This window comes from Macaca fascicularis, chromosome 17 (genome assembly GCF_037993035.2).
Source record: "Macaca fascicularis isolate 582-1 chromosome 17, T2T-MFA8v1.1".
In the NCBI taxonomy this organism is placed as follows: domain Eukaryota; kingdom Metazoa; phylum Chordata; class Mammalia; order Primates; family Cercopithecidae; genus Macaca; species Macaca fascicularis.
The window spans coordinates 7,730,691-7,747,967 of record NC_088391.1 but is presented as its reverse complement, the minus strand read 5'-3'; the positions used below and the strand labels follow the sequence as shown (position 1 = coordinate 7,747,967).

Here is a 17,277-nt window from a genome sequence, read left to right as displayed (position 1 = left end):
ACAATTACACAGCTAGGCTGGGGCGGACCAGAGTCTGGAGAGGGAAGAGTGGGGTCGCCAGCGTCGGAGAGTGGGGTCCTATGTTTAGAGTAATGAAGAGCGTGTCGGAAACAGCGAATGGGTTTCCCCAGTATGGATACTACGGGCGAAATTTATCATCTGTGAGAGGAGCCTGAGGACAGCAAGGCCAGATCAAACGGGGCCAGAGGACAGCAAGGCCAGATCAAGAGTGAGGACTGAGGACAGCAAGGCCAGATCAAGGGACACATGGACTGACTGAAGGAGGAGGCTTCCTGAGGAGGAGAAGGGAAAAGCAAAAGGAAATAAAAGGGGGGGTTCATAAATGTGTGTGATGACGGGCGGGGGCCGAGTAAATAAATGATCACAGAAAAGAGGTGGGGAGGGACAAAAAGATTTTAAAAAGAGAAGCGAACGAGCATCCAAGGCTGCCGACCTTGACCGAGAGCAGAGGACAGTAGAGTAAGCGAGGAAGCCCAAGCCAGCCCAGAGAGGGCGGGCTAGGAGGCGCCGGCTGCCAGCAAGGCGCTGCGCCAAGCAGGCTTGCAGGCTGGGGCCGCGGTGCTGCACTGCCCAGGAGGACTCGAGCGCTTATAGTGTTCACAGCTCGGAGTTGGCTCTGGACGCGAGCGAGCCCTGGGGCGGGGACACCATGGTCTAGTCTCTGCCAAGCTCTCAGCCCTGCCCAGGCCCGGGACCTCTGCAAAACCGTGCCAAATCCATGCCGGGCAGTGGCTTGGCAGCGGGTGCCTGGGAACCAGCGCTGAGTCCCAGGACCAGTCACCGAGGCGCAGGGAGGTCTTGGGGTGGGGGACCTAGGGAGACGCGCGCCTAGGGAGTGACCGTAAGATCCCGGTCGTCCTTCCCTGAGGAGGACGGAGACATGGGCAATTCGTCGTCATCCTCGGAGCACTTGGCTGAGGAGAGCGATGCGCACTTGCAGCCTTGCGGTGCGCTCCCGCCACCACCGGCACCCCCGCCGCCGCCGCCACGATGGTTGCTGCCCTTGCCCTCCTTCTTGTGCTTCACTCGGCGGTTCTGAAACCAGATCTTCACCTGCTTCTCGGACAGATTCAGGTAGGTCGCGATCTCGATGCGACGTAGGCGGGACAGGTACATATTAGAGGCGAACTCGCGCTCCAGCTCTAGCAGCTGAGTGCTGGTAAAAGCCGTGCGCATCCTCTTGCTGCTGGGCAGCTGGTTCGAGCTGCTATCTGGAGGTGGCAGAGCAGAGAGGGAAGCGATCAGACCTCTGTGCTGTGGACCCAATACCTAGGTAGGCGGCCAGCAGAATCCTATAACTTTGACCTCTTACCCACCTCTTCGCCCCAACACTACCCACGGCAGAGTTACAGTGAGAGCCTCCTTGTCCAGCTCCGAGATCCTGATTCTCCCGGAGTCAGGCAGCCCTGGAACTCCTTCCCCTTCATGGAGAGCCCTGGATCCCAGCCCTCACTTAACCCCGGCCCCCACTCCAGGACCTGAACGTCCGCCCTCATCCGCCTCCTGGCGTTGTGTCTTGGCCCTCTATCTGCATTCCACCCCAAGCGCCCCCCTTAGTCCCCGACATGACCCTCACCGCCCCCAGAAAGCCCAGGGTCCCTCTTCCTCCATCCCTGGCTCTCCATCCTGCTTCGGATCACCTCTGCCCTGTCCCTCTGCGCGGCGGCCCCGCTTACCCACAGAGATGCAGTGGAACTGCCTGGGGTCAGGCAGCGGATAGGACGTCTGGTAGAGGGCGGCGGCGGCGGCCGCGGCGGCCGGGCTGTGAGCGACCCCGGGCGACACAGCGGAGTGCTGGCGGCCCAGGGGCGCGTGGCAGTACTGCGAGCCGAAGGGTGGGAAGGACGCCTTGAGCAGAGGCAGCGCGGGCGGCCCGGGGGGCCCATGCAGCTGCGAGGCGGTGACGCAGAGCGGGCACACGCACAGCAGCCCGGCCTTGCGCGCGTGGCAGGCGCCAGGCGAGAGACCGTGTAGCGCGTGCGGCGGGGGCACGGCGTAGGGGAAGAGCGGCGGCGGGCTGCCCTCGGGAGCCTTCTTCTCGCCCGCCTCTCGCAGCACTAGCGAGTCCACCAGGAAGGAGCGCGGCATGGCCCCGGCGCGCGGCGGCCCCGCAGCCAGCCCGCCCTCTGCTCCCACCGCACCTTCCGGCTCTCCACTCGCTTTCCCCGGCCGCGGTATCCCGCAGCTGCCTCTGCCCACGAGGCTGAAGGCGCGGCTGAGACTTAGGCTGAAACCGCAGCCTCTGCTGCCGCGGGCACCGCCCAAAGAGCGCGGGGTGCTGGCCAGCGCTAGTGGTGCTGAAAGGCGCCGGCGGCGCAGCTTAAATAGGACTATTGCCATGTGATGGGCTACGCCAGGAGCGGCCAGGGCCTCTCAATAGGGTTTTTGTGCCTTTTCTCTTGGCATTCACTCTGCACGCTTCCTCATTATTTCACTTGTTAACTAAATGAACTGCATAATGTACTCTATTCTTGTCAACCCCACCCACGCCGTAACAGGCGCCCTCGCCCCCTCCTCTCCCTTTTGCGGGTTTATTTTCTCATTCTCCCGCGATTTAATATTCTTTTCTTTCTCCTTATTTCTTACTCCCCTTTGGCTTTGCATTGGCGATCAGCCCGTTCATCTTATTGATTTTGCACCCCCACGGCCTCGCTTCTACAGATCCCCATGGGCGCACACCCTCATATCCTCTGTCCACTTGGTCCTGGTCCTCTTCTTTCTATTATCGTCCCTACACCTTAAAAGTAGGCTGTCTCCAGTCAACCCTGTCAGCTCAGTGCCGTGCACCCCCGAACGTCCCTCCAGCCGGTCTCAGATTTTCCACCTGTGGAATCGCTCCTGCGTCGGAAGCAGGAGGACCGGGTTCCGCGTGGAGAAGGTGTCTGTGGGGAGGGAGGAGAAGGTCTCATTATTCCTTATCCAGTCCTAGCCCCATCGCCGGTTTTCTCTAAGTTTCTCAAACAGTCTTAATTTTGGTGCTGCCTACAACGCCCAGTCTTTGTTCTGTAGATGCTGGCCAACCAGCCCTTTCCTTCAAATGACAGGGCTGTGGGTGTAAAAGAGGAAAAACAGTCGCTGAGCTTTACGAACAGAGACAGGGAATGGGGAATGAAAGCCGAGATGGCGCCCATCTAGGTCTCGCACCTCACATGTGGCGAGTTCGGACGGTCTGCCCGCGCATCTTGCCCGCACCCTGTCTACTCGCGCACACTTCCAGCAGTGCGCTGGGAAACCACTGTCTTCTCTCACTTTGGAACGGCGCGAAGGGCAGTTGTATTCCTGGCATCGGCTGCCTTTGCCCACCCTGACCCGCCTTTGCCCACCCTGATCCACCTCCGCTCTCCCCAAGACCCGGCTCCTTCGCCCTGCCGCGTCACTCTCTTCTTTCTGGTCATACAATGGTTAAACAACTTCAAACGCTCGGCGCTATGTACACAGCTCCAGCTTTTTAAATCGTTCTCGGGGCTCAAAGCAGTTTCGCCCAGGAGCTTTTTCCATACAATGGGAAATTAGCATAAACATTTCGAATTAAAGCCCGGGACTTTTCACAGGAGATGTTTACTTTCGATTTTATTGGAACCAAATCGCTGCAGTCACCTGCTCTGATCCCTGAATGCAATTGTGAGAAATGAAGGGGGAAGCTTAGGGGTCTGGGGAAGCAGTGCGCAGAAATAAGACTACCCAAACCCAAAGCATCTGCATGGGCTTTTAACATTGGCAGCATCTTTGCAATAACAACAGCAACAGATTATAACTGATTAAAAACCAAAGAGAATTTGTTTTGGGAGATACTAACTGCTTCTGTAAAAGGGAATGGGGCAATGGGAGAAGTAACCAGCATGGAGGGCATGGAGTCTGGCAGGCATAAGGGTTCAATGTTTTCTTGGTTGCTTGGCATGGGGTAGGGGGCAAGGCTGCCACCTGAGCAGGGTCTCAGCGCCAAGGCTCCCCCACTCTAGGGTGGTGCCCGCAAATCAGACGGAATCCATCAATGCAGCCTAATTCCCGTTCTAATTGCTCTCCGGGAAATTTGAGCTGGGCTGCGATGCTGAGAGGGAGCCAAGAGCGGTACCCGGGCTGGGAGAGGGGGCTTTCCGCTGGGCAGAGGCAGGCTGGAAGGGCGCAAGTGCGGGCGGAGCCCAGGGGTGCAAGGGGCGGGCACTGCACCCGGAGCTGGTAGCCCGCGAGTGGCCAGCGTGGAGCTCCACTGGGAGCTGCCCCGCGCGCTCGGGGAGGAAGGGGTTAAGAGACCCTGAATGCGAGCAAGGCCAAAGCTACTGGGAAAGAATATGGGGGGGTAGTGGTGGGGGGAATAACCAGGTTTTTTTTTTCCTCCCTCCAGCCTCTGGACCTTATTGAATGTCATTGAAGAAAGTTTTGAATGCCAGATAAAGAGAGGCGAATTAAAGTGTGTGACAGCGAAGGATAAGCAAACACAAAGAGAACTCTGTCACACTTTGGGGCAAAATCCGTGGGCTTTTTACCAAGTCTCTTCGCTATGATTGAATTAAGTAATAGGAAAACATTTTCTTTCAGTTTAGAGCCATTAGACAAAAACTTCAAAGCGAATAACACTTTTTAATGTGCGGCCCCACAATGGATCGGGTTTTGTGCTGAAATGTTTAAATGGTTTGTTGTGCAACTTGGCGCGGGAGAGACCCGGGCCGGAGCAAAATAGCATCCCTGAGAGAACCAAGGCGCACTTAATCCGCGGTCTCTCAGCCCGGCGGGCTGCGGCCAGAGAGGGGGCTCCCTGCTTGGCGGTCCAGGGCAGCCAGCATGCCCAGGAGCCTGGCCATTTCCGCAGAGAAAGCTCCGTGCCTCTGAGAGGCCCGAGCCCCGGGCAGGTGCTGGAGCGGGCAGCCGGGAGGTCCGGGCCTCCCCGCCAGCCCGGCCTCCCCACCCCGCAGCCTCTGCCCGCCGCCTGGTTTCCGGGGGCCTCTCCCCGGGATCTCTCGGGCGGCCGCGCCACTTTCCTGTTTAAAGCGCCTCCCAGGGCTTGCTTCAGCCGGGTTTGAACTTTAGTCACCCGAGCAAACGTCCCCAGGGCGGGGCGGGGTGGGAGGACGCCGCGGGATTAGCCTGACAGCCCCAGGAGGGGCCCGGGAGCCCCTGGGCCTGGCGGGTCGGCTCTGCTGCCGGAGCCGGTTTTCAAGTGTCCATCAGGGACAGTTCAACATTGAAAGAATTTCTGTTGTCCCGGGCTTTCCTTCTTTCATTCTGTCTCCTTTCCTGTGGGTAGAAAGAACACATTATTTTTCTCCCGGAATTGCAGCTCTAAGATATTTGCAGCAAAAACTGCACAAATTGGAGGATAGGGAGGGTGGCAGTGGTGGTGCCTGTTCCCTTCTTTCATGTTTTTCTTCAAATGTCACTTTCCTTCTCAGGGAGGCCAACGACCTTATTTAAAATAGCACCTCACTTCCACCACACTCCCTGTTTGGTTCCTTGCTACATAAGCACCTTCTAACTTCCCCTGTTTTTTGATCATTTGTTTTATTATCTCCCACTCCCGAAATTTATGCTCTATGAAGACCAGGGTTTTTGTCCATCTTATGCATTGCTGCATCCCAACTCAGAAAAGCTCCGGGCACATAGTAGGTGGCTGGTATATAGTTGGAGAATGAATGAGTGGATAAAAGAGAGCTGAGCGAGGAAGTGGATGACTGGGAGGACCTTCTGGTGTGCCTGCTGGAGACACCTAGAACTCAGGAGTATGGCATGGGGCCACCCACTCAGTAGGCCCTGCAGGGCAGGGCTGTCTGAATCTCCCCCAGCCCACTTCCCAGCCTTAGGCCTGGGTCATCAGAGGAGTTTAAAGTGTTTGTTGAGTGAATGGCAGTTGGGTAAGCCAATCTGTGTGTCCCCAGCCCTCCACTGATGGTTCTCAAGCTTCTTCAGAAACAAGATGGTCCCACTGAAGGCAGTTCCAGTGTCCTGCTCTGCAGAGGTGGATGAACTCTGAAGAAGTTGGATGAACCCACTGATAGCTCAAGGCTAGGGGTTGTCATCCAGATCTTTTCATGGTGTATAAGAGAAGGGGTTGGTTGGAAAGGAACCAGATGTGGTATATGTTCTGGAACGAGCAGTGATCATTTTTGCTCTTTCTGGCTGAAGGCAATGGAGTGGGAATTCTCATTGTAAAGAAAGGGACTATTCCTCTGACCAGACCAGGAGGGACTCAGACAACTCCCTCAGGAGAGAGCAAGTTGTTCAATTGAGCAGAGGGGCAGGGAAATGCTATGAGGAGCTGAGAGCCAGGCATGGGAGTGGCCAAGGGAGGGGTGAGGAGTGGTGGCCAGACATGGGTGTGGACCAGAAGGGGAGGCCAGGCCAAGTCATGAAGGGCCATGCTAATTGGTTTGAACTTGAGCCTGTTCTGAGATTTTTCAGCAAAGAGAGTGACAGAGCTAGATTTTTAAAAAAAATTTTTTTTTTTTTTTTTTTTTTTTGAGACAGTCTCACTCTGTCACTCAGACCGGAGTGCAGTGACGTGATCTTGGCTCACCGCAACCTCTGCCACCCAGGCTCAAGTGATTCTCCTGCCTCAGCCTCCCAAGTAGCTGGGCTTACAGGCACACACTGCTACCACCTGGCTAATTTTTGTATTTTTAGTAGAGATGGGTTTTCACCATGTTGGCCAGGCTGATCTTGAACTCCTGACCTCAAGTGATCCACCCATGTTGGCCTCCCAAAGTGCTGGGACTACAGGCATGAGCCACCGTGCCCAGCCCCAGAGTCAGATTTGAACTTAAGAAATATAACTGGAGGCAGTAGGAAGTTCTATGGGTGGAGACATAATGAAGCCAGAGCAGGGTCCAGCAGAGTCAGCTTGCAAATGAATATTGTTGAATAAACAAAAGTAGGGAAACATATAATGAGGAGATTGCATTAGTTAAGTGATGGATGATGTCTATATGAACAGATGCAGGGCAGTAGGACCAGAAAAAGGAAATATTTGAGAGAACTTAAAGATGAATGAGTAGGATCAATTGGGGGGGGGTGTGTGTGTGTGTGTGTGTGTCAAAGAGTAGGGTATGAAAGAGAGAGGGATCAAACACACACACATGATAACCTGGTTGCTTGTTTACGAGAATGGTTGGGTGGAAATATCAAAGGCAGAGATAGGGAAGTGTGTCTCAAGAGTGAGACACACTTTTGCTTGTTGGGGGTGCAGCATTAAGTCATATTTTGGATGTGTTGCAATTTAATCCTTAGCCTTTGGAGCATTCTGTGGATGTCCCATCAGTAGATGTAAATGTGAGTCTAGAGCTGAGCAGAGAGATTAGAGATGGAGACAGGCATCTAGAATCGAGGTATGCAAAAATGGTAGCTTTAGGCCAGGCGTGGTGGCTCACACCTGTAATCCCAGCACTTTGGGAGACCGAGGTGGGTGGATCATGAGGCCAGGAGTTTGAGACCAGCCTGGCCAACATGGTGAAATCCTGTCTCTACTAAAAATACAAAAAAATTAGCTGGAGATGGTGGTGGGTGCCTGTAGTTCCAGCTACTTGGGAGGCTGAAGCAGGAGAATCACTTGAATCCCAGAGGTGGATGTTGCCGTGAGTCGAGATCTCCCCATTGCGCTCCAGCCTGGGTGACAGAGGGAGACTCCATCTCAAAAAAAAAAAAGTAGCTTTAGTCTTGGAAAAATGGGAGCAAGGAGGGAGCATAGAGAAAAAAAAAAAACCCAGAGGGTCGTAGATGTATCCCTAGGAAACTCCCATATTTAAGAAGGCAGGTGAAGGAAGGACTCTCTGAAAGACAAGACAGCCAGAGGGAAAAGAGAAGTGAACAAGACAGGAGAAAATAGAAAATAAGGGGCTATACCAAGGCAATCTACCCAGGTAGAGCTGACAGATTTAGCAAGTAAGATACAGGATACATAGTTAAATCTTAATTTCAGATAAACAATGGAAAAATTCTTTTTAGTATTATTAGGTCCCAAATATTGGGTAAATGTATAGAATACACTTATACTAAACAATTATTTGTTGTTTTTCTGAAATTCAAATGTCTTGTGTTTTATTTGGCAATTCTACACTCAGGTTACTATGAGACAACTTACACTGACTGGGTCTTTCACCTTATTACCCCATCTAGAGATGAAGCAACTGAGACTCAGGGAGAGAGAGTGACTTATCCAAGATCACACAGCTGGTAAGGGCCTAAGTGGAGTAGACCAGGTTTTCTGAACACAAGTTGGGGTCCTTTCTTCTAAAAGTGTGTCCAAGGTTCCATGTGATGATGGCATTTGATTAGAGCCAAAAGCTCAGCACTGGAAGTAGAACAGAAACCAACATGACCCCAGGAAGATGGTTATTCACAGGCTGCTCCCGCAGAAGGCAGCATTGTTAGATAGGATTATTACTAAAAGACCCATCTCTAAGGGATTAAGCCAAGGGAGGAGGGGGAGTGGTTTGCCTCAGATTATATGCCTTTTATTTGTCCTCTTCTACTCTGGACTTTTTCTTTTCTTTCTTTCTTTCTTTCTTTTTTTTTTTTGAGACAGAGTCTCGCTCTGTCACCCAGGCTGGAGTACAGTGAGGTGATCTCGGCTCACTGCAACTTCCACCTCCCAGGTTCAAGTGATTCTCCTGCCTCAGCCTCCCGAGTTGCTGGGATTACAGGCATCCGCCAAAACACCTGGCTTTTTTTTTTTTAATTTAAATTTTTTTTAATAGAGGTGGAGTTTCTCCATGTTGGCCAGGCTTGTCTCGAGCTCCTGACCTCAAGCAATCCACTCACCTCGGCTTCCCAAAGTGCTGGGATTTAAGTGTGAGCCACCGCACCCAGCTTCTGCCTCTAGACTTCTAAGTCAGTTGCAGGGAGGATGGGAAGGTACCGGAAAAGATGAATCATTAAAAAATATTTTCTTCTAGTGTAAAAAAATAATTTGACAGAAGTTTGAAATTGTGGTAAGAAACACATAACATAAAATTTACCATCTTTATTTTTAAGTATATGGCTCAATAGTGCTAATTACATTTACAGTGTTGTGCAATAGATCTCCAGAACTTAATCGTGCAAACCAAAACTTTGCGCTCATTAAACAGCAACTCCCCATTTCCTCCTCTCCTCCCAGCCCCTGGTAGCCACCATTCTATTTCCTGTCTCTAAAATTTGTCTACTCTGGATACCTCACATAAGTCGAAAGAGGAGTCATTTTTAAGTTGGGACCGTAAAACTGGATCCTCACCCAGAGGCATTAAAAGAGTAAAGTTTCAAAGAGTAAAGTCCTTCCCTGCCTGGAAAGGACTGACATTTTTTAATTGACATAATATGGTCCTAGGAGACCATATCACCTAAGGGAATTGTGGCTATGTTTATAGGCAGCTGGTAACTTAAATGGTTCAATTTTTTAAAATGTGGTTTTGCTGTTTACCTCAAAGGCTGCAACAGAAATGTGCAAAAAAATTTCCAAAAACATGAGCAGTATTCTAGAGGTGGCTGAAAGAAAGATTGTTGAAACCTCCCAATCCTGGAGTTCTTTTATTATTTTTAGGGTGGAGGCATTTATGTGGTTCGTCATTGCTAACCACAGGTCATCGCTCACATGGTGGCTCAAATAATTTGGAGAGACCCTTTGGATTCCTGGATCTCTAATTTTTAGAGAATAGGTCATTTTCTGTTTTCCTACTTAATTTTCTTTATCACCAATGGAAGAGGTTGCTAGTAGTCTACCCAGTATCTGTTCTCCCCTTCTTCATGAGTAATAGAACCCCAGTTTTATTTAGGGCAATAGTGTCTACCAAATATCTGAGCCCTCCTTGTAACAAATGATGGCCAATGAGTTGGAAGCAGAAAGCTTAGTGGCGAGGAGATACTTTGGGGAAAGCCTCAGCAGCTTTCAAGCACTGTTTTTGTTATTTTTCTCTCCCTTTCCTCTTGTTGCATGGATGGTGCATTTTTTTAGCATCCATCTTGGTGCATGAGATGACTTGAAGATAGAAGCTTTGTGATGGGAATAAGGGGGCGGGGGGAAAGATGAGAAGAAGCAGGGTCCCTGAGAGATCAAGGAGCTGCCTACCTATTTTATGTGAGCAAAAGGTAAACATCTTTTTTATTATTATTTAAGTTTTCTATTACATCTGCATCTAAGCATAACTAATATGGTCTCCAACCCCTCATCCAATCAGATAATAAGCATCAAGCCAAATGAAGGAATCAATGTAATTATGGCATAGTTGCCGGGATATCCTCTTGGTGCCTTCCAACTGGATTGCAAGCCCTTAAGGGAAGGGATTAACGCTATTTACAGAGGTGTCACCAACCTTTATCATAGCACTTGGCACATTGTATATATTTAATAAATGTTTAATGTTAGTGCTGATGGCAATAGAGGAATCTCATCTCTGTGCACCTATTCAATGATCATAGTTGCATCTAGATGAGCGTCATAAGATTTCATAAGTGCTCAGCTCTTTAGTTTTCTTAGAGTAAAATTGGAATGGTACTTCACCTATCTTGAAATGATTAGGGATAATGTATGTGTAACTTGAATGTAAGTACCAGGTTTCTCATTCATTGGGTTTAGGTAGAAGAAGTTAATAACAAACTAGAGTTTCTATGTGAAGCTTGCAGGACCTCTGGCCTTACTTGCAAAATTCCTCCTGTTCCCATATGGTTTCCTTGGAGTCCTTCATGAGATGCCTTACAAGTGCCCACAGGCCAGTCTGCCAGCTGGCACTACCCTGACAACAATGACATTCTCTCCTTCCGGGGAGGTTTCTCCTGAGTCCATGAGCTGAGCCTGAGATAGACCTACTGCCTCCTTCTACATCTTGCTCCAAGGACCACTGTTTATTCCTTATGCATTCGTAGAATGCTGAGATGCTGCCCAAGACCGAGTGTGGCCTCGGTAAATTTTAGCGCTATGTTTCCTTTCCTGGGTGACAGGATGCAGAAACGTTGGCAAGGCCTTCTCTGGACATAGAAGTTCCAGCCTAAGTTATTCACCCCAAACCTTTTCGTTTGCTCTTCCACCTTGACAGCACTGGAAGCAAAGATAATTTCTGCAGGGGTGAGGGAGTTCCACTCAGGGACCTTGAAGAGGAGTATGAAACATCTTACTAAGGATCTCCAGGCGACAAATTTGTGGATTTAAAGAAGAAAACATGGTGGATTAGAGACAGACAGAACCAGTCTCACCTAAAGTAGTTATCCGTTGATGAATGAACCCCTCCCCTTTAAGTCCACCTTTAGAAACAGTTCCTGTTTCCCCCTTGCAAGTAAGTGACAGTGACACTTGAGTCAGGAGGCTGGATGTGATGGTTTGTGGCTTCAGACGGGATTCCCATCAGGAAGCCTGATGTTGAGACCTCACAGTGTAATTGTTCCCTCTCTTCTCTGCCTTTCCTTTTCTCTGCCAGCAGGAGCCTCAAGCTCAGGGCTCAGCCAGGTGGCAGCATAAAGCAATAAACCCGCAGATGGTGGTGCTGTCCTGTGGCTGCTCCGTTCTCTCCACACACACTCCTCTTTGCCCATTTTTATCTGAGCAGACCCAGGTCACATCCCCTCCTCTAGTCTTGTACTTTCTGACAGCCTTGGCTCCAAATCACCAAAGAAAGCAGACAAGCCACTGGAAGGGAAGTTGCTGAGGACTTGTTGAAGGCAGAAATTCTGTGGTACGTCATACAGAGCAGAGCAGAGTGGACTGGTTTAAAAGGCCCTGGGGATTTATGTGACCATCGCCCTCACCTCCACACCCACCTTTAACTAACACAGCCAAGCTCCCATTTTGTTCAGTAAAGTACTTGGATTTGCAATTTCTCGGAGCCACAGTGACCAGTGCTGTCTGTGCCCTCACTACATTTTCAGAAGAAAGAAAGGGAGGGGTTCGCAGAGAAGGCTACTGCCAAAATGCATTGATTCTTACAGCGGCTGCTCCAGGATTTTCTTGGCCATGCCTATGACCCTGGCAGGGAGCTGAGTATTTCTACCCATGGTTAGTGCAGACAGGCTGATGCATTACCAATGGATTCTGGGGCCATATTGTCTTGCAGCTAAGTGCAATTCCAAAGGATACTGTCTTCACTATTTGACTAGTGTTCCTTATTCTCAAAAACCCTGGTGGTTCCCACAAAGAACATTGAGTCTGTCACCACTTCTTGAGTAATTGTAACTACACAGATCTCTGTGTCATTTTGGAGTACTAAGCTAACATCTCTAGTACAGCAGGCCTTGTAAGAAGGAAAGAAAATAGCACAGGTGAGATCCACTGATGATTGTTTGTCAGCAGATCTGCTCTGAGGAGGCTCCATGCCTCAGAGAGAAGTCCTGCTTCTAGCTCACAATGTAGAGTTAATGAATAAACTGAATTCCTATGAACAGTCACTTTTCTCTACTTCTCCAGCGAGGACTAATATCACGGGACAGTTGACATTGGCTGTAGCCTGAGAGCTAAGCTTAGCTGGCTCAATCCTGGGATGGCAAGAAGATAGCATTTCTACCTTGCCTAGTTTGTACAGCAGATGCACTTTCCTAAGCTTTCATGACTCATTAAGGATCAAAGCATTGGGAACAGGCTCTGAGATCTCTCCAACTTGTTATCCTGTCTTGGGGACCTCTTGAACAAGTCTGACTGTGCTAGGAATTCACTTCCCACAGATGCGCTCTGGCAGTGAGTCTATTTGTAAACTAAGTGGCCCTGTAGGGGCAGACACTGTCTTATCCCCCTCCCCCTAACTACTGCAACCTAAGGCGTCATTAATGGGGCAGGTTCTAAGATTACCCATTCCAACTTTTCAGCTTCTTTTTCTTCATTTCTGTTTCTGTGATGGGTGCAAAGATTTGTACCACACTTAGGGCTCTCAGAGGCTGAGTCCCGTGGGAAGGAACTTTGTCAAGCTGGCTTCAGAGGAAAGGGATGGCCTGTTGATTTGTTTAACACAAACACTTCAGGAAGACAATGGTGGAACTGATACTCTCCTGTGAATATTTCTTTTGGTGGCAATTGGTTTGTGGGAGGAAAATTTGAAAATATTTAAAAATCAAGTCAAGTAGATTACTTAGCGAAAACTGTCCCAAACTATGATATCTCACAAATAAAATACAGATTTTATATTTCTAGCCAGTAGTTCATTTGTTGTTCTTTTAAAAATTATTTTTTGTTTTTAAGAATTCTTTGTTAATAAGAGAAATTTCTTAAACAGAGATGGAGTCTCACCACTTTGCCTAGGCTGGTCTCAAAATCTTGGGCTCCAGCAATCCTTCCACCTTTGCCTCCCAGAGTGCTAGGATTACAGGCATGAGCCACCACACTTGGTCTCATTTTATTGTTAAAATATGATGTCATTCTATTTTATGACTGAGTCTGAAGGGGAGGCTTTCTTTGGAGCTTCTCAATTCTCTCTTGAGAGAGATTTATAGAATAGCATTCAGTTGAATTCAATCAACTGACTAGAACTTACTACTTATATATTAAGCATATATCCTAATTTATTTAATCTTCACAGTCAACAGAATGAACTATAATTTAGCAATTTAAAATATATATTTCTTGTTATATATTATAGTTTGGGACAGTTCTTGGTTAGTAATCTTCTCAACCAGAAGTTCATATACTTAAGAAATATTTGAAAGAGGTATTGTTATTATTTTTATTTTACAGATGTGGCAACTGAGGCAGAGAGAAGAGCCCAGCCAGGTAGGCACAGGCTCAGCTAGAATCTTAGATGATAGTGGTTGTTGCTACTAAAATGAAGGGAAGAATGAGTAATCGGTGAAATCAGAAATTTCTGCCACTCTTCTTCTAATTCATCCAATAAATTTTAATTGAATTTCTGCTTTGAGCAGGATAGCGTAATTGTTCAAGGGAGGGTCTCTGAAGAAATCCTGGCTCTGAATTGGGCAAACTGTTTAACTTCTATGAGCTTCTGCTGTTGTATCTATAAAATATGAAGCATAATGGTGCCTGCTTCATAGAATTGTTGGGAGACCGAAATGAATTATAAGAGCATTTAGGACTGTGTCTGCCACATAGTAAGTGCTCATTAAATGTTAGCTATTATCGTATGCACATATCATATGGGTGATTTCATGCAAGCCCCAGGGCCCAGCCACTGGCATTGCATAGGAATGGCAAAGTCCCATGCCAGGGCCTGAGTTAAACTCCCAAACAGTACAGTGCAACACAGAGGCATGGAGAATTCAGAAGGCATTTCTGAGAGATGCAATTCAGGAAGTTACTACATAGGACTGGGGATGTACATTTTGGCTCATTATTAGGGGGCCAGAACTGTGTGGAGGGTCCCAGATGCACTGAACAAAAGTTCACTGGGAGTAGTCCAGTTAGCCAGAGCCCCCATTCCAGAAAGGGCCCAGGGACCATGGCTTAGGCTAAAGACATAGACCTTTTCCTTCCTTTCTATCTTGGTGAGATGCTATGGCAGGTATGAGAATAGCTTTGGTACTGTATAACTTTCCACTGGGAAACTTTCCACTTTCCTCTGGTCCAGCAAAGGATGTGACCAGCCCCATGTTAAGAGCAGCTAATGACGGGCGCGGTGGCTCAAGCCTGTAATCCCAGCACTTTGGGAGGCCGAGACGGGCGGATCACGAGGTCAGAAGATCGAGACCATCCTGGCTAACATGGTGAAACTCTGTCTCTACTAAAAAATACAAAAAAAAAAAAAAAAAACTAGCCGGGCGAGGTGGTGGGCGCCTGTAGTCCCAGTTATTCAGGAGGCTGAGGCAGGAGAATGGCGTAAACCCGGGAGGTGGACCTTGCAGTGAGCCGAGATCTGGCCACTGCACTCCAGCCTGGGCAACAAAGCGAGACTCTGTCTCAAAAAAAAAAAAAAAAAGAGCAGCTAAGAAACTCCACTGTGTCTCAGAGAAATGAGAACAAAATGTGAACCAAACAAAAAACAAAACTCTGGTTGAGGATTCTGGGATTCTAGAAATGAGGACATCTGCTTCTCCTTTTAATAAATATGGTAAATAGAGACTCCAAGAGCTTTGGAGAACATGTGGTAATTTGGTGGGAAAAGAATGAGAAAAATAATGATTTTCTTCTCATTCCTACTTTTCTTTTTCCTGATTTATTCTGCCATCTTTATTCTCTTCCTTTCTCTTTTGCTATCTCCTACTCATCCCCATCATTATTGTCATCTTCACCATCATCAGAAGTTTATAATGGAAGATATTGGAGCTTTGAAGGAAGATGGTATTTAGTCTCTATCTAAATTTGTCAGTAGGGAAGCAGAAACTCTGGGTGGGTCAGCTGACTCTAGGCTGGGCCTTCAGGAAGTTTGGTAACACCTAACTAGCCTACACAATTAAGAAAGAGGAGAATTGGAACAGTTGAGCTCAAAATCAAAGTTATAGCTGGGCTGTGGAATTAGGAATTTAAGTTTCTATAATTTCCTTTGACATGATGAAGCTGGTGATTGACCTCTGAAATGTGGCTGTAGAAAACCTAAAATCACCACGACCATCCTTGCTAGAAGCAACAGCTGGCCGCAGGAAGAGGACCTTGTTGGGAGACAGTTTTCCATGGGTCTTTTGTGTTTCTGTATAGCTTGCAAAGGCCCTGGCTACTTTTGTTCTGGACTGTGTTTTCAAAGATGCTTGTGTACCAAAGAGCCTTGGCTATAGAGACAGCCACAGTGTCTCCCTCCAGAACAAAAGACGGGTACACCCACTGTTCATTTTAAAATATTTGCTTTTTCTAAGCTCAGGGTTCCTCTTTTTTAAGGTAACCCACTGTGTGCAGGTCTCAGCTGGCCGTCTTCACTTTGCCCTGTGGGACCAGCAAAAGAAAATGGGGATGTTGCCATTGCTGTCAGTAATAAAGTCCTTTGTCTCTAACCCAGGAATCTTGTGTCTTCTACCAGTATCTATTATGCTGTGGCCAAGTAATTGTGAGTTTGCATGTAGAGTAAAACCTCAGACTATTCACCGTTCTTGACATATCTTCCCTCACTTCTGTCTTTCAGATATTGTACAAATACATCTAACTATTGGAACCTTATATATAATCTGAACGTTAGTTGCAAGGGAGTCTGAGACTTGTAGGTTTAGCTTTCCATCCCCCGTAGTACAGAAAAGCACCATCCCCACCATACTCCCTGTAGGGGCTTGCTATCTAGCTGAGATTTACAACAATGGCTACCACTTACTAGGCTCCCACATTATCTGAGAACTGTAGTAATTGGGTTACATACATTATTGTGAATGCTGACAATAGCTCTACAAGATAGAGATTATTTCACTCATTTTACTTATGAAGAAGCATCCACAGAGATTTAGTGTCTGCCCAGGACCATGTAGCTCTGTTTCCGAGCCATATTCACACTTTTGGGTCTGCCTGGTTCCACTGCTTGGCTCTGTCTGCTCCTGGATGCTGCCATGGCAGTGTAGCACAGAGAGTGACACATCTTGGTGAATGTTTTATTTCCAGGAGCATCAGAGAGGAGCTCTCGCAGCCTCAGGACAGAGAGGAATGCTTCTGAGGAGGGAGGCTTGATGGTCCTTCGGGAAGGGCAGAGCCTGGGCTCTGGGATGCAATGCATGGGTAAGGTGGGGAAGAGAAAGAAGCTGGAAAGGACGATGTGAGAAGATGCACACAAGTCTGTGTTGGGGATAGAATAGGAATTTTGTGGAAACAGAGAGATAACATAGGAAGAGTAGGCGGAGAGCCCCTGTAAGGACCTGGTGTAAAGGCTGTTGAATTTCAGAACAAGGCTTGCTCCTACAGATAGCAATGGAAATACCAAATCCATGACATGGCCCCATTACCTTCTTTTTCCCACTGACTTGTTTTCCAACCCAGATGACTCCCAGAAAAAAGAGCAGCTCACCATTTCTCTAGCCAGGGAACTCAGAGGGGGAAATGGCTGCTGGTTCAGTCACTCATGGAGCCAGGGAGACAGCCTCTTCTCCCAGTTCTCCAGCAGGACCAGCAGAGGAACGGCGTTAGCATAAAATGGAGAGAGAGCATGGAATATACCTCACATTAGCAGACAATATTGCCTTGATTGCAGACAACACACATGAATTGAATTGATAAAGGAATCTTCCCATCAAAGCCAGAAATGAGTGGAAATTAACTTTAACAAAGTAAGCAACTGTGCTCAAGAGACAGACAGAAGAAACCCATTGCATACTTGGTGCGTGTCAGAGACGTAGAGGAGCAAAGTGTTCAGACCCATCAGTGAGCGCAAGAGTGATTAATAAACACTTACACGGACATTCATCTGACAGGCGACTGACAAAGCCCCACAATGATGGGGGAGAAGGGGCATTTCTTCT

The 17,277-nt window shown here is 48.3% G+C and overlaps 1 protein-coding gene across 1 annotated transcript; it reads right to left on the bottom strand.

The window, feature by feature from the left end:
• Positions 1-397: 397 nt before the first annotated feature.
• Positions 398-2,317, bottom strand: GSX1 (GS homeobox 1). Its single transcript, XM_005585534.5, has 2 exons — positions 1,698-2,317; positions 398-1,232 (listed from the first exon to the last, which is right to left on the bottom strand). The coding sequence occupies exons 1-2, from the start codon at positions 2,107-2,109 to the stop codon at positions 850-852; spliced, it is 795 nt and encodes a 264-aa protein (XP_005585591.2). The 5' UTR covers positions 2,110-2,317; the 3' UTR covers positions 398-849.
• Positions 2,318-17,277: the final 14,960 nt, after the last annotated feature.

Excerpts from the sequence above, each read along its gene's own strand:
- GSX1 (XM_005585534.5), bottom strand. The coding sequence starts at position 2,109 with ATGCCGCGCTCCTTCCTGGTGGACTCGCTAGTGCTGCGAGAGGCGGGC. Across the intron at positions 1,233-1,697 it reads GTTCCACTGCATCTCTGTGG|ATAGCAGCTCGAACCAGCTG; the intron begins GTAAGCGGGGCC and ends TGCCACCTCCAG.